Here is a 14,804-nt window from a genome sequence, read left to right on the forward strand (position 1 = left end):
TAAACATTCATACACACTCACACTCCGATGCGCAGCACCGGGGGCAACTCGGGGTTCAATGTCTTGCCCAAGGACACTTCGACAATGACTGCAGGGGCGGGGATCGAACCACCAACCTTCCGATTGGCAGGCAACCGCTCTACCACTGAGCCACAGCCGCCCCGAGAGCACCATTATCACCGCATATGTATTCCATACTGAAAAATATAGTGTCAAAAACTATAAACTTTCCTTAAGCAACTATAAGACAAAGATTTAGCATAAAGCCAGCAAGCCAAAGTAGTCGTTTTTTGCAATTTTCAGGACAGTCCAACTTTAATTTTACAATGTACATGAAAGTAGGAATAAAAGTGGCGTCACCTGAACAGTCAAACCAAAGCAGTATGAAATCTACTTAAACCAGTTAAACAACTCCATAAGTGGCTCCACAGTGTTCCTTTAGAGGGCATTCATGTGTCATGTAAAGACCTAATTGAAAGCTGTTTGCTTCTGAATACAAGTTTCAGGCATTTCAGGTTGTTCCTGTTGATCAGTGAGCATAAGCTAGATCCAATGAACACTCACCTTGGTGTTTTGAACCGGGCTCTTTGGTGTGTTATTTCCTTTGTGGCTTTGTTTACATCACTAATAAAGCTCGGCAATTTAGCTGGGCAGCAAGGAGACAAATGAATGTGAACATGTGGAGAGAGAGGGCTACTGAGTTTTGGATTTGAAACATGACATGATATTCCAGTGTTAGCGTAGGGCACCTCCAGGGAAAAGCTCCTTTGTATGGCGCGATAACAATGGTTCTCATCAGGCCTTTCCTGACCTTTTTCTGATGAACAGACCTTGTGGGCTTTTTCTGACAGTTTAGTTGAGGAGAACAAACAAGCAGAAGTACTACGATACAGTTTTTTGTGGGGTGTGGTTCACCCTCGAGATGTGTGGCTGGGTTAGGATCCTCAGGATATTCCACATTGAATGTAGCGGTGGTTGTAGCTCCCTTCGCAGACATCATTGGTCTCTGGTGGGCAAAGTGCAGCAACACGCTGCTAGAGTGACGATTCAATCGGTCTACAGTTGAGGAAAGTTCCCTTATTGTACTCATGTCATCCATTTTTCCTTTTGGTTCATCCTGTATAGGAATATTACATTGCACTACGTGTTTGGTGTCCCTCAACTCGGATGAACAGCTTCCTTTTGGGAGACGTCGGCCACTTCCTGCCGTGGTGGTGGACTCTTTGCAATTCAATTCCTCATCTTGTAAGAATTCACTGGCAGATGTCTGAAGAGAGGACTGATAAGACCCCCTGGCTGGTTGGAGAACAGGTAGAGCCACTGGACTGACTGGGGAAGCCGGTGGGGTGCTGCAGGGGCTCTTTGGAAATATAACCAAGGAGGAGCACCGTCTCAGCGGGACTTTGGACTTGCGGCTGAGTAGACCCCTCTCCTGGGTGGTCCTGTGCTTTTCTAAAGCCTCTGGCTCAAATATGCTGTTGCTGCTGCAGTACCCGGCATCGCTGGCCATGCTGCTGCACGAGCTTCCGTCAGAGCCACTGCTTGCTCCTCCTTCACTGGCCCCCGGGTCTCCATCCTTTATATTGCCATTAAGCTCTCCACTGAGCTTTCCATAGGGCTGCAGCGAGATCTGCAGAATGCTCTTTTTATTAAATCCTCCAGTGTTAACCTTGGGTACGAATACTGAAGAGTACTGCTGTAAATTAGCATAGTTTGGTGACAAAGGAGTCACCTTCAAGTGTACAGAACTGTGCGACAGACTCTCTGCAGGGCTACGGGCTGACACACCGACTCCGCTCTGCTCACCATGGCTGCTGAGGCTTTCTGACAGAGGGTCCGTGTTGCTTCTCCTTGATGCAAAATGCAAGCGCAGCCGACGTGCCATTCGTTTAACTCTCTAATCCCTGCAGCATCGGTGAGAACTGCATGATCAAAATTGCTGCTAGGAAAAAAGGAAAGCAAAGCAACTGCTCTGAGCTCTGCTCTGTGATCACAATCATTAGCGGCTGTACATTGCCAAAATAGCTCTGTTGACAACCTACATTCCTCTCAAGGCTGATCTCAGCTTTTAGTCAGAGGAGGTCAGTGGTTCTGTTTGGAGACATGACCCAAAAATATGACCTTTGAAACAAGAGGAATCCTTAAGGAGGAGGAACCCCTTTAGGCAGCTTAAACCCTATACAGAAAACAAAGTTACACTAAAACTTAAAAAGGACTTCTACTACTGACCTGCTTTATAACCTTAGCTTAGCTGCTAGTTAACCAAAACCTCCTGAGTTCCAGCCAGACTAATGTCTAACACCTCGTGTCTGTTCCAGCAGCCTCACTCCTGTTCACCCTTGTAGAAAACAACAACATGGTAGCCCTCTACGTTACATCTTAGACTGAAGCTCTGGTTAACTGTTACATCTGCTTCAGGCCACTCACTCACTTCCTGCTGCAGCTATGCTTCTAATGTTTCTGCTGCTCTGTGCCTCCAGAAATATTTTTACCAACTGCTATTGAATTACAGAAAATCAAAAGGGAATGACTTTCAAAATTATTCTGTATCAAACAGAGGACTGCGGTGTAAAATCCCATAGCACACAAAAAAACACCACAGCCTGTGAAAATATGCAGGGACATTTTTGTAAACTGCTTATTTCATAGAAAAGTGCAACTAAAGCAAAGAAATATTTGAGAAAATGTGTTTTGCTTGCAAGTGTGTTAGGCGATGACAAAATAAGCTGCGAAATATTATCTGTCTGCCTACAGAAAACAAATGGAAGATGAGAACAAGATTTGAGAGTGACATGACACCTGTTATATGACACTTAATGTAACAGTCAGTGCTGGTCTGATTTCCTCTCCATGGCTGTTGACAGACCTATTTATTAATGGCAGCCTATTGTGAGTCAGGCTGGCCTATTTTATGGCATTTCTCTGCATCCAAATCATTATCAGTATTAGATGTGAAAGTAAAAGACACAGCCAGAATAGACATGATTCACCAGAGGATATTTCCCTGCTGCAGCTGTCTATTTTTTAAACCAACATGACAAACTACCAGGACACCATGTGATTGGCTATGAATCACTCATCCTGCCAAAAACAGATTCAATTGATGGTGGTGCTTAGGCCATAAGATAAGACTGGTGACACATGCTACACTATTTATGCCAAGTCATACGGTATGGTGTAATAGGCCCATAATAAAGCAAAGCCGCCTGTAATATACACATTGAATGTGGCACCATAAAACTATTGTGACCAAAAGAAACACTGAAGGACAAGCTATATTTAATAAACTCTTTAGAAAACCTGTTTGAGTGGCACTAAACACACTGTGTTAGTGGTGTGTTGTGTGTGTGTGTGTGTGTGTGTGTTGTGTGTGTGTGTGTGTGTGTGTGTGTTAGAGTAGCAGCTTGAGTTGACAGATACAGGAGTAGAGGAGATAGAGCTATCAATCAGCAGGTGCAGATTGACAGCCATCTGCAGGACCTGCTACACAGACATCCAAGGCAGAGTGTGATGGAGGAGCAGGAAGGAAACCTTGGAAAGTATCTTATTTAGATTTTGATGTGTCTGATTATGTCATCTATTGTGTGTGTGTCTACAGGGAGGACAACCCTGTTTTTAGATCATGGGGTCTCTCTTGTTGTTGCCTGGAGCACTCCTTCACTCTCCTTCACTAAAAAGCTTAACCTGCTCAGCAAGTCACAGAACATCTGAACTAGGGCTGCATGATATTAGGTAATTTATCTAATTGCAATTATTTTGACTGATATTGTGATTGCGATATGATTTACGATATTGGAGAGGATAATCATTTTTGTATCATTTATCTCATCTTCGTTGAAAAAACTTTTTTTTCTGATTTTTGCAAGGATCTGTACTAAACAAAGATTTTTTCCTTTAGTCTGTAGGATACAATTTGTAGACTGGGACGTTTCTGCATTTAGAATGGTTTGACACATACTTTGCCTTTAACAAAAATGGGGCCCCACCTCCGATAATGCGCCCCCCCCCCCGCAATTTGGATATTGTGGTACTCTATATTGGGATTTCGATAAAATACCAATTAATTGTGCAGCCCTAATCTGAACCCAGCATAAATTAAATGTACATATTTTGTTAGCTACATGTTACAGATAAAGGTTAGCCTCCTCAGCCGTTGATGATATTTACTTACTACATGGCAATCCACCAATTAGACAACAAAGGTCAAACTGGGAATCAAAAACATTATTATTATTCATCACTGATCAATAATTATACAACAAACAGATCACCAGACCCAGTCATTCACAGACTCTGCTGCTAGCAGGACAAACAATTGTATGCAAACATTTCCTGCATTTCCTGCTCATTCCTCTAAGTGTCAGAGCAGCAGTGACACACATGTACACAGAAACACATTCACATTGCTGACACACCCTGCAAACTCTTACAAAATGTACCACATGACAAGGCAGTTTCGAGTCAGTCATGGTCAGGTTTGACGGACACATTCTAGAAACGTGTTGCCAAACTACAAAAAAACAAAACTAAGACTATAGAAGGAGTTATGTTTACAACATGTGCAATGTGTATGTTGTTTCTTACTCTTTATTGTGACCTGTTGAGGGACTGTAGATTAAAATATAAGCCAAATATTGTGCAAAACACCAAACTGCAGCAACTGTTCTATGTTGTACAAGATCCTTTATGAACAACCAACAAGAATTATAAAGAAAAACAAAGGAGTAGGTTTCACAGCACAGAATTGTTCCTTCTGAACCTCTCTAAAACGTGACATGTTGTGCATGGCGGCAAGTGCTCAGAAATAGCTATCTGACACATGGCTGTGCATCAACAGTGCTGCTTCTTGTTACAATCACAGTACAGAATCAGAATGACACCAACCGTGCACAGAGTAGTACTCTAACAGGTTGATGAAGCAGCAGGGAGAACCGGGCAGCTTAAGATATGTCCAAACTCATTTGAACTGCAACTCAATAAGAAAACTGCAAGATATGTTCAAGAATTGTTTTTTTCTTCGCTTCAGAACAGTGTGGAAAATAGCTTAAAAAGGGAACTGCAGTGGGGGGAAAGGCAAATAATAAGCTACTGTAGCTAAAATAGGTAACAAGTTTCCAAAAATGTTTATGTACGACTTTATACAATATGTGTGGCCATGCAGCCACAAATAAATTTTAAAAAAGACTGTTGAGTTTAAGGGTAAGGTGCAGTAGCTACTGAATGTGTTACTTTCTTAATACTGTATTCTATGTAAAGCTTTATTAAAATTGTTCCAAAATGAATAGGATATTGAGGCGTAGTTGGTGTTGCCGTTCGGTGGGCCGGGGATCTCATCGCTGCTTTTTGCGGATGATGTGGTCCTGATGGCATCATCGGTCTGTGACCTCAGCACTCACTGGATTGGTTTGCAGCCGAGTGTGAAGCGGCTGGGATTAGGATCAGCACCTCTAAATCTGAGTCCATGGTTCTCAGCAGGAAACCGATGGAGTGCCTTCTTCAAGTAGGGAATGAGTCTTACCCCAAGTGAAGGAGTTTAAAAAGCTCTGGATCTACCGGTCAGTTTTCGTTCCTACCCTCACCTATGGTGATGAAGGCTGGGTCATGACCAAAAGAACAAGATCCAGGGTACAAGCGGCCGAAATGTGTTTCCTCAGGAGGGTGGCTGGCGTCCCCCTTAGAGATAGGGTGAGAAGCTCAGTCATTCAAGAGGACCTCGGAATAGAGCCACTGCTCCTTCGCGTCAAAAGGAGCCAGTTGAGGTGGTTTGGGCATCTGGTAAGGATGCCTCCTGGGCTCCTCCCTAGGGAGAAATTTCAGGCACGTCCAGCTGGGATGAGGCCTCGGGGAAGACCCAGGACTAGGTGAAGGGATTATATCTCCAACCTGGCCTGGGAACGCCTCTGGATCCCCCAGTAGGAGCTGGTTAATGTGGCTTGGGAAAGTGAAGTTTGGGGTCCCCTACTGGAGCTGCTCCCCCAGCTACTTGAAACCGGATAAGTGGACGAAGATAGATGGATGGAATAAATTGTGGTTTCCTCAGCTGACAATCCTGAGATGTTAACTGAGAGATGACAATGTAATGTTTTCACTATGTGTCATCATACACATTCAATTTGTGACTGTTTATGTGGGCCAACTGCTTTACTGTGTTTATATAACAGACAGTGGTGGTGTGGAAAGGACCCTGGACACTTGGCGCATCATCGCTGACTTGCGCTACAACCCGGACCTCAACCTGCCCATGTGATTGGTCCCTTGTCTTGTGTCTGTCTGTGTCTGTTTATGTAGGTGTTTGTGTGTGTCTGTTTCTGCATGTGTTGTTTCGTCTCCCTCTCTCCCAGCTTTTCTCTCTGTGTTTTTTGGCTCTGGTTGTTTGTAATTTTTTGTTTTGTACATTTTTTGAATGTAAAAGAAAACTTAAAAAAATGGATCACAAATTTTCCCGTCCACAACATATGACTATCTTTTAGTGCGTATTATATTGAACATTTCTGGTGTATTTAATAATTGCTTAAAGCATTTAAACAACTTTTTACTGTTGGAGTTTGTAACATTCCAAAATCTTAATTTTGACTTAAAGATTTTCATTTTCACTTTAAATGTACAGTATATTGGTTCCAAATATCGGTTATTGGATTAATTAAGTACTAATAATCGGTATAGGACCTAATAGAAACAGTATCAGTCAATCCCTATTGCAAGCTCCTATCTCAAATCTACCATCACACAACAACCCACACCTCAGTTCTTATGAGTTGTTGCTAAACAAAAGAACCCTAAACATTTGTGTCATAACAGAAACTTAGCTATGTATTTTTTTTAACCTTTATATATTCAGGGAAGGTTCACTGAGAGGAAGCCTCTCTTTTGCAAGATCCGATCCGTTGGCCACTGAGCAGCTTCACTGGAGCGGTTGGAGGTTAAGGGCCTTGCTCAAGGGCAACTCAGTGGTGGTAATGAGGGAGGGACAAGCACTGCTCTTTTGCTCCCGCCCCCCCAGATATTACCCTGTTGGTCTGGGGCTAGAACGGACGACATCCTGGTCACAAGCTTGCTTCTCAGTATCTATCTTCGAAGTATCAATACCAGTAATATCTCCATCATCTACATGACATTTGATACTTGACCTGATATTGGACCCTTTTCAATCTCTTTCCACCCTTGTAAACAAGCGTTAGGATGCCCTTAAGAGCAGCCAGATTTGCCCATATTATTAGCTCTGAATAAAAAGGGATCCAACAATATTAGACATGTCCTGGCAATAATGCAATAAGGGCGGCTGTATCAGGCTGGCAAACCAAAGTTAACCTTGCACTGACAGAGGATCGCCTTATCCTCAGATTATGACATGTTGCCTTGTTTGGCATTCACAGTGTTTTGTGGTGTACAGTAGGTAACGAGAAAACTATGACGTTTTTATATCAAAATATGTTCTAAACTTATCTATCAATCTACCAGTGAGACTTTTTCCTGGCTTGAACAATTTTGGGCTGTGTCCAATATGCTGCGTGTGTTAACTATCAATTAAATGTGTGTTAAGATGTGTGTTCTAACTGCAAATGTGAGGATTTGCAGCTTTTTGTCTTATGCAATAATAAATCTGAATATATTTGGGTTTTACACTGCTGGTCAGACAAAAGCAACAATTTAAAAGACATCTTCTTGGGCATACAGGCATTTCTTACTATATTCTGACATTTTATAGACCCAAAGATTAATCAAGAAAATAATCAGTAGGCAAATTAATAAATGATCACTGGTTGCAGCCCTAAAGTGTTCCAGGTCTTCCACACTTGGAATCCACATTCTTTTAGCAAACAGCAAGATTTAATTAAATACTTTGTAGAAAATAACAGAAATAAAGTAATTCTAACAAAACAACCTGCGACCAAAGAATTTTTGTTTATCAGAATTACACACAGACAGGTTGAAAGGTTGACCATAAATAAATAAACTTACCAGGCGGTTCTCATCAAACACTTCCAACAGCAGACGATGCCTTCTGGGATCAACCTTAAACATAATGACTGGAAAGTCAGAGCGCTGAAATAAGCCATGGTCAACAAAGCCAACAGGATGGTTTTCAGTATTTTATGGTTAGATATGATGACATATACAGTAAATGAATCCAGTTTCCGGTTATAAAATGCCCCAAATGATCTCCTGGCACATACATGAGTGTAAATCTTCCCACAACATACATAGGTGCATTAAAATGTTTAATGGTGATTTATTTTAAGTTTCACTTACTCGGAAAAAGAATTCTTCATTCCATTTTGGGTCCAGTGTCTTCATGTAACATGAGATGGAAAGGAAAATCAAAATAAAATAGGAGTTCACAAAAAAAAAAGTCTACGTGCAAATGTAGGCGTTCACTTGCTTACCTTTTTCTTTGTTTTGGTCTGAAGACTTGTGATTTCTCCATTGATAGGGTCATAGAGGGATAGTCTTGTATATGGATCGCTGCAGGACAAAGAGAGACACATTAGGTTCAGGTCTGGTGTAGACATCCATCTATATAATATTTAAATCAGTTATGATCTGCTGTCTACCATCTCAAGCTCAGATCTAGAGGGAATTCATATGGAAAAATACTTTAGGTTCTTTATAACCCCCAAAATATATAAAATGGTATTGCTGGAGACTGTGTGGCAATATGTCTGCTGGTGGTCATTTCAATATTTTTTTGGTAGTGTCCTTATATTTTTTCTTAGTGGCTCGAGGAGATAACAAAGATCAGGTCAATACTTGGCATAGAGCTTTTTCAGTTTCAGTGTTATGTATTTGGGAAACATACGAACAGGGCTAAAAAAGCAGAAAGATCAATATTTATTAGATATAGACGGATATTTATCACAAATACTACTAGCAGGTAGTGTTTGTTTCTTGTATCATGGCAACCGCACTTTAAAATACCTTTATTTGACGCCATTTTGCTTACTCAGTCTACCATATTATCATTGTCTATTGTTTGCCTGTATTTCTTGTGCGCTTACTTGCTTGTGTGTTTTTGTTTTTTTTGCTGTTATTGAAAAAATGCTGCTGCTGTAACAACAAAATTTTCCCGTTGTGGGATGAATAAAGTATAATCTAATCTAATCTAATCTAATCTAGTAAGAAAGCAATAACCAGAAAACGGCTGAAAAAATAATGAATGGATAGAAATAGTTCAAGAAATGTATAATATGGAAGGATTGAGACTTGTCACTGAAAAGTGTGAAAAGTACTGGAAAATAATGAACGTCTTACTGGGGGTCTTAAATGGATATTTATTTAGTTTGAAGAACTTTTTTTTTCTGTACCAGCGTTAATGCAAAGAATAAGAACTGTTAAGATTTCAAATGACATCTTAGACACAAAGGACCCCACAGACCTTGACACTGCAAATTAAACCTGGTCTCCTTTAATATCTTGTTTTTCATGAGGTTAAACATTTCACCTTACCCACGATGACCCTGTCTGATGTCCCGTTTGGTCTATTTTTGTCTGTCTGTTTTGTCTGTCTGTTTGTCCGTTGTCTGTGCTATTGTCCAAATCACAATAAAAAAACTAAGTTTAGACACTTATGATCTACTTTCTGCTCTCCCTGTATTAGTGGTTTGTGTGGTTCTGCTGCCGACTCTCTACTATATTTCTAAAAGAGGCAAAACACTTTACCGCAAATCATTGTCTGATCAGTTCAGGGGCTGCATTCAGACCTGAGAAACATTAACATAATCGTTCCGGCTCAGTTATGCTCAACACAAAGTTGACTGATTGTTATTTTATGATGCTTTGATACACTTAGACGTGCATTAAAACCACATCAATCAATCACATTATCCATTGCCCAGTTTTTATGCCACTTTAGGCCTGCAGCAATATTTTGCCATTAGTAATATATTAAGTGACTGGTTACATTAGAGTGATGCTATTACAGCAATTTTGGTGATGACATTAACTATTAAAAAATATAGCTGCAAGCGGCGACTCGCGGGTTTAAACCATTTTCTCAGTAGCGACATCAAAGTACTTTCACACATGTGGTCCAACGTCGTTATAAAACATATCCTGCATGCTTTGTAACGATTGGACAAACGCCTACAACTGATTCGTCAAAAACCTTTATTTTCAATTCAGTGTGATAGGTAGCTCAGTCCAGCTCATGGCAATTTGAGAAAAGCAGATGACCAACAATTGTTTGCATTTATAGCGCACCCTGGTGTTAAGTTTGAATGAAACTTTCAGGCTGTGGTTCAGGTACTTATGAGGACATATCCTGAGAGATTTGTGATGATTGGACAATGAATATGTGATTTATGTTAAAATGTGTGTAATGCCCCTCACCCATCTTGCGCTTGTAGCGCCCCCTAGCGGCATATGTATTTAAAACTGTCTAGGTATATCTGGGGCACTTATCGGAACATACACTGTGAGTTTTGTGATGATTGGCCTTATGGTTGCTGACTTGTGTTAATTTATAATAATAACAATAATAATAATAATAACTAAAACAGACAAACATAGAAGGGTTCTACCGCTTCGCGGTTTGTACCCTGATAATTTCACATAAAAGGTATAAAATGCACGTTTCATGAACTCTGGATAGATTTAATTGTCTGATTGCATTTGCACATACTGATTCATTCAATCAGAAGGCTTTGGCATACGTGTGATGTTTGGTCACACAAAGAAAATTGTGATTACCTTCCTGTCACTCTTCCTTGACAGTGGATTAGAAGATGCAATTTTAGCAAGTTCTAATTGTCCAGCTTTGCTGAAAATAATTAGGAAACTGACAGGAAATGGCGCTGCCACATGCACAGGAAGATGAGGACTTTGATTTTACAGAAAATTGTCAACAATTTTGAATTTATTAATTATGTGAGAGTTATAATGTGAAGATTTGTTGTTTTTCCCTTTAAAATATTATTGTAAATTAATATATTTGGGCTTTGGGTCGAACAAAACAAGCTATTTTATGCTGCATCTTGGTATTGGCAAAATTGTGACAGATATTTTTCACAATTTCATGACCTATATTGTAAACAATTAATCAATTAATTGAAAATAATCAATTTTAGATTGATGAAGCCAAAATAATTACTCATTTAGCGATACATTTGATGTGTCTGGCTTCTACATTGTGAGGATGTGAGGCTTTTGTGTCTTGTGCAGTAGTAAACTGACTATCTTTGGGTTTAGGACTGCTTACTCGAAAAGAAAGCAATATATTTGATGATGTCAGAATTGTTTAATGGAGAAAATGATTGGAAAGTTAATCGTTAATCAAACTAATAGTTACTTTCAGCCCTACTCATATTCATTAGTTATAGAGCACTTACTAGATAGTAACTATGTACAGCTTACCTGGCTCCCAGTATATCTTTTTTGGCCAGCCCAATTCCAGCAATGACTTTCACTTTAAGGACTCTGTTTTCTTCCTGAAAAAAACAAAAAACATACTAATGAGTTTATGCATATGATAAAGACATAAAGACAGAGTGCTTGCCATCACACATAAGTAACAAACAAAAACACATAAGGACACTCAAAGAGGCAAATGTGATTTGCTAATGAAAAAGCAAAAAACTAAAATCTTGACTAGAAACTGGATTAAACCTAAAAAACTAGGACCGTATTCTAACTCTTACTATTTATATATTAATAGCGCTTGTTAAATTCTGTACATGGTTAATGCAAGTCCAGTAGATACTGAATTGGAGTTGGTGTTGGTATTGCAATGTGCTTCACTAGACAGGTACAGGACTACAGGTCCCGTTAATACTATAGAAATCAATAGCAAGGTATTGGGTCATTATAATAGTAACAAAACTCATTTTATCATGAATCATTATCACGTGCATGCCGTGCACACACCCCGATTGCAATCAGGGTTTTACGCGATGATGCAACATCCTGACAATACAGGCACTGCTGCACATTTACCATAACCCACAACCCCTATGTATGCTTTCACTGTAAAGTTAGTGAATCGTCATGAGATTTTGCAATCAACCACACGCATGGCGAAAAGAACTGAAATAGGGCCCTGCCACTGTTACATAGAGTGAAAGCTTTGACAATATGTTTTTTTAGCAAGATAATTCAGAGTTTGGTCGATGTCAGCGTGCGCGCGTGCGTGCGTGTGTGAGTACGGGAAACAGAGGCGTTAAGGAGCCTGTTGTGTTTCCTGGTTTTAAAAAAAAGTGATAGCTAGGGCTCTATACATTTGGATAGCATTAGCTCAGAAGTAGGGCTGATCAATTACATCGATTTTTCAAGCAATAAGTAACAAATTTTGGCTACCACAAAACTCATATCGCAAGTTAGCCAGCTAGTGCGTTAATTAGCTTGCGAATGAACTCCCACTGTTTAGTTAGTAAGCTTACGGTTAGCGTTAACTAGTTAGCCAGTTGGCTAACGACGTGATCACATGAATGCTAGTAAATGTGATAGAAGCGTTAGTTTACCTCATCTGTCTGAAGTCCTCGGATCTGTGGAGTAAGTGAAGCCATAATATCCTCGCCCTTCTCCCACCTAGAGAGCGACAACAAGAAGAACCAAGAAGAAGAACACAGTGGTCCGGTGGTTCAGCAGTGGTGTTTAGTTACTACTCTGCCTCTTTTATGCCCTCTGTCAGGTGTTTACGCTGGTAGATACAGTTTACCTGCCCTGGTTAGCTGTGACATCGTCGTCACTCCATATCTATCCTCCTCTTTTTCGTCCTCTTCCTCCTCCTCTTCTTGTTTCCTTCCTTCTTCCTGTCACATCAGAGCCTTTCACTTAAAGTACCACACAGTGTGAAAACAAACAAGCTCCATTTTAAGTAAAAACGGTGCATTCACTGTTACTTAACTAAAAGTAATTAGGTTCTATCAGCAAAAAGCAATGGTGGAATGTAACTAAGTAACGTTACATTTACTATATAGTATAGTACTATGTATAATATGTATAACACTATATAGCCTACTATACTATATATATAAGTATTTGAGGTGGGCTACTTTGAATTTACTGAAATGAAACTGAAAGCAAGCCTGGAAGTTATGAAACCTGATTTCTTAGGCAGAAGTTAGGAAACCAGCAGCAATTATTAACTTTTATGTTAAGGAAACCTGACTTCTTAGGCCCAAAGCCATTTTTAGGGTTCAATATCTTCAGACATAGCCTAACTCCTAGGGCAGGGATCTTCAACAGTGGGTCAACGCAGGCGGGCCTCCAAATTAGTCATAACATAAATATAACATATTATCAAATATAAATCCCCACATAGGGTTATTGGCCTATTGGTAAGGTAGTAACTAAGGTAGCCATCCACAGATACAGGTAATCTTAAAGATTCACTGTGCCACATGTAGGCTATGTTTGAAATTAAAACTTTATTAAAGTGTAAAAATTGTGCCATCATTCTTTAGGCTACTTTAATAGCCTAATATTCTATGCAAAAAAAGGGATGTATAAAGTTTTAGGCCACCTTACATGTTTTTTAAGGCCCAGTTATACAACTTCATGTCATACAATATATGTAGTAGGGGGTCGGTCCCTGCTCCGTCTCTCTTTCAGTTAAGGGGTCTTTGGCTTAAAACTAGAGCCCTTACATTTGGTAGGTGCAAAGTTATAATGGTGTTCAACAGATCAGGGAGTCCACCAAAGTATATAAACGTTTTAAAATTCATCCCATCTATTTTTCAGAACTAATTTTTTGGTGTCAAATAGCATGAAAATAAAGGCTGAACAAAATCTAAATGTAAACAAAACACAGAATTACCCAGAGTTTGTCATGCTCTAATAGCTAGTACTACCTAAAATGACAGGGGAGTCAGGACATCAAGCATGGTCTATGAAAACACCTAAATGTGAAAATCAAGGGTGCAATGTGCACTGACCATCAAAATGCCTCTTTTTAGTTTTAGCTGTTTCAAATTGGTATAATTAGGGGGCAGTGGCATAACAGTTAATGATTGCTGGTTCCATTCCCTGAACCAGAAGTAAACAAATGATCTAGGAAGTGAATGACAGTCACCCTTACCTCAGTATCTGCCTCTGAAGAGTCTTTGCGTAAGGGAGTTAAGTATACTGTAAGTAGTTAGTGATTAAATGACATGTTATTGATTGTTAATGTGAACATTAGCATTACATTAGCTATCACACTCATGACAACTCAACAGACACGAGTATATTAAAGCCATGTTTAAGTTACTCTCTGGTCGCTACCCAATGCATTATTTTTATTTTCCACAATTTCATTTGAGTGCCTAAATTCTCAATGGGAAAATATAATGCCATAAAAGATCCTACAATGGAACAAATAATGCAGCATTCGTATTATGTGGTATGTACACATAGTATAAAGCATGCTTCTTTCTGCTAAAATCTACGTTTAGTGCTTAATAGTCAATAATTTACTCTATGTTTACTATAGTGCTTATTATGTAGGAATAGTCAATGAGTGAACAGGGGAGAGATTGTGTACACCGGCAACCGTTACCAGAAATAAATATCAGTCCTTTTTATCCAAACAAAAGATGTTTCCCTCATCAATGTTGCAGTCAAATGCCAACTAATTACTTTTACACACTAAAGTGCAGTGGAGTGGAACTAACTACATTTACTCAAGCACTGTATTTAAGTAAAATCTTGAGGTATTTTCATTTTCTATTTTATACTTATACTTCACAACATTTTAGACAGAAATTATGTAAAATTTACTCCACTACGTTTATTTGATACCTTAAGTTAATTTGCAGATTCAGATGAATAAAAAACAACAAATAATTAATGATGTATTATGATGGATAAAGATAATACTTTATTGATTCTGA

General features: G+C 39.4%; 1 protein-coding gene across 3 annotated transcripts in view; it reads right to left on the bottom strand.

Annotated features, from left to right (window-relative positions):
* nedd4a (NEDD4 E3 ubiquitin protein ligase a) overlaps positions 1-12,732 on the bottom strand; it is a 30,795-nt gene extending 18,063 nt beyond the window's left edge. Inside the window, exons 1-5 of one of the 3 annotated variants that reach the window (XM_032515113.1) lie at positions 12,453-12,732; positions 11,350-11,423; positions 8,385-8,463; positions 8,251-8,289; positions 7,960-8,013 (exon numbers count right to left, since the gene is read on the bottom strand). In XM_032515113.1, the coding sequence (XP_032371004.1) occupies positions 7,960-8,013; positions 8,251-8,289; positions 8,385-8,463; positions 11,350-11,423; positions 12,453-12,497 (291 nt within the window). In that variant the 5' untranslated portion in view covers positions 12,498-12,732. Of the gene's footprint in view, positions 1-564; positions 1,085-7,959; positions 8,014-8,250; positions 8,290-8,384; positions 8,464-11,349; positions 11,424-12,452 lie in introns of those variants that run through there. The other 2 variants (XM_032515128.1, XM_032515120.1) reach the window with 2 other exon arrangements.
* Between the last annotated feature and the right edge of the window lie 2,072 nt (positions 12,733-14,804).

The sequence above is a fragment of the Etheostoma spectabile genome, chromosome 1 (genome assembly GCF_008692095.1).
Source record: "Etheostoma spectabile isolate EspeVRDwgs_2016 chromosome 1, UIUC_Espe_1.0, whole genome shotgun sequence".
NCBI lineage: Eukaryota > Metazoa > Chordata > Actinopteri > Perciformes > Percidae > Etheostoma > Etheostoma spectabile.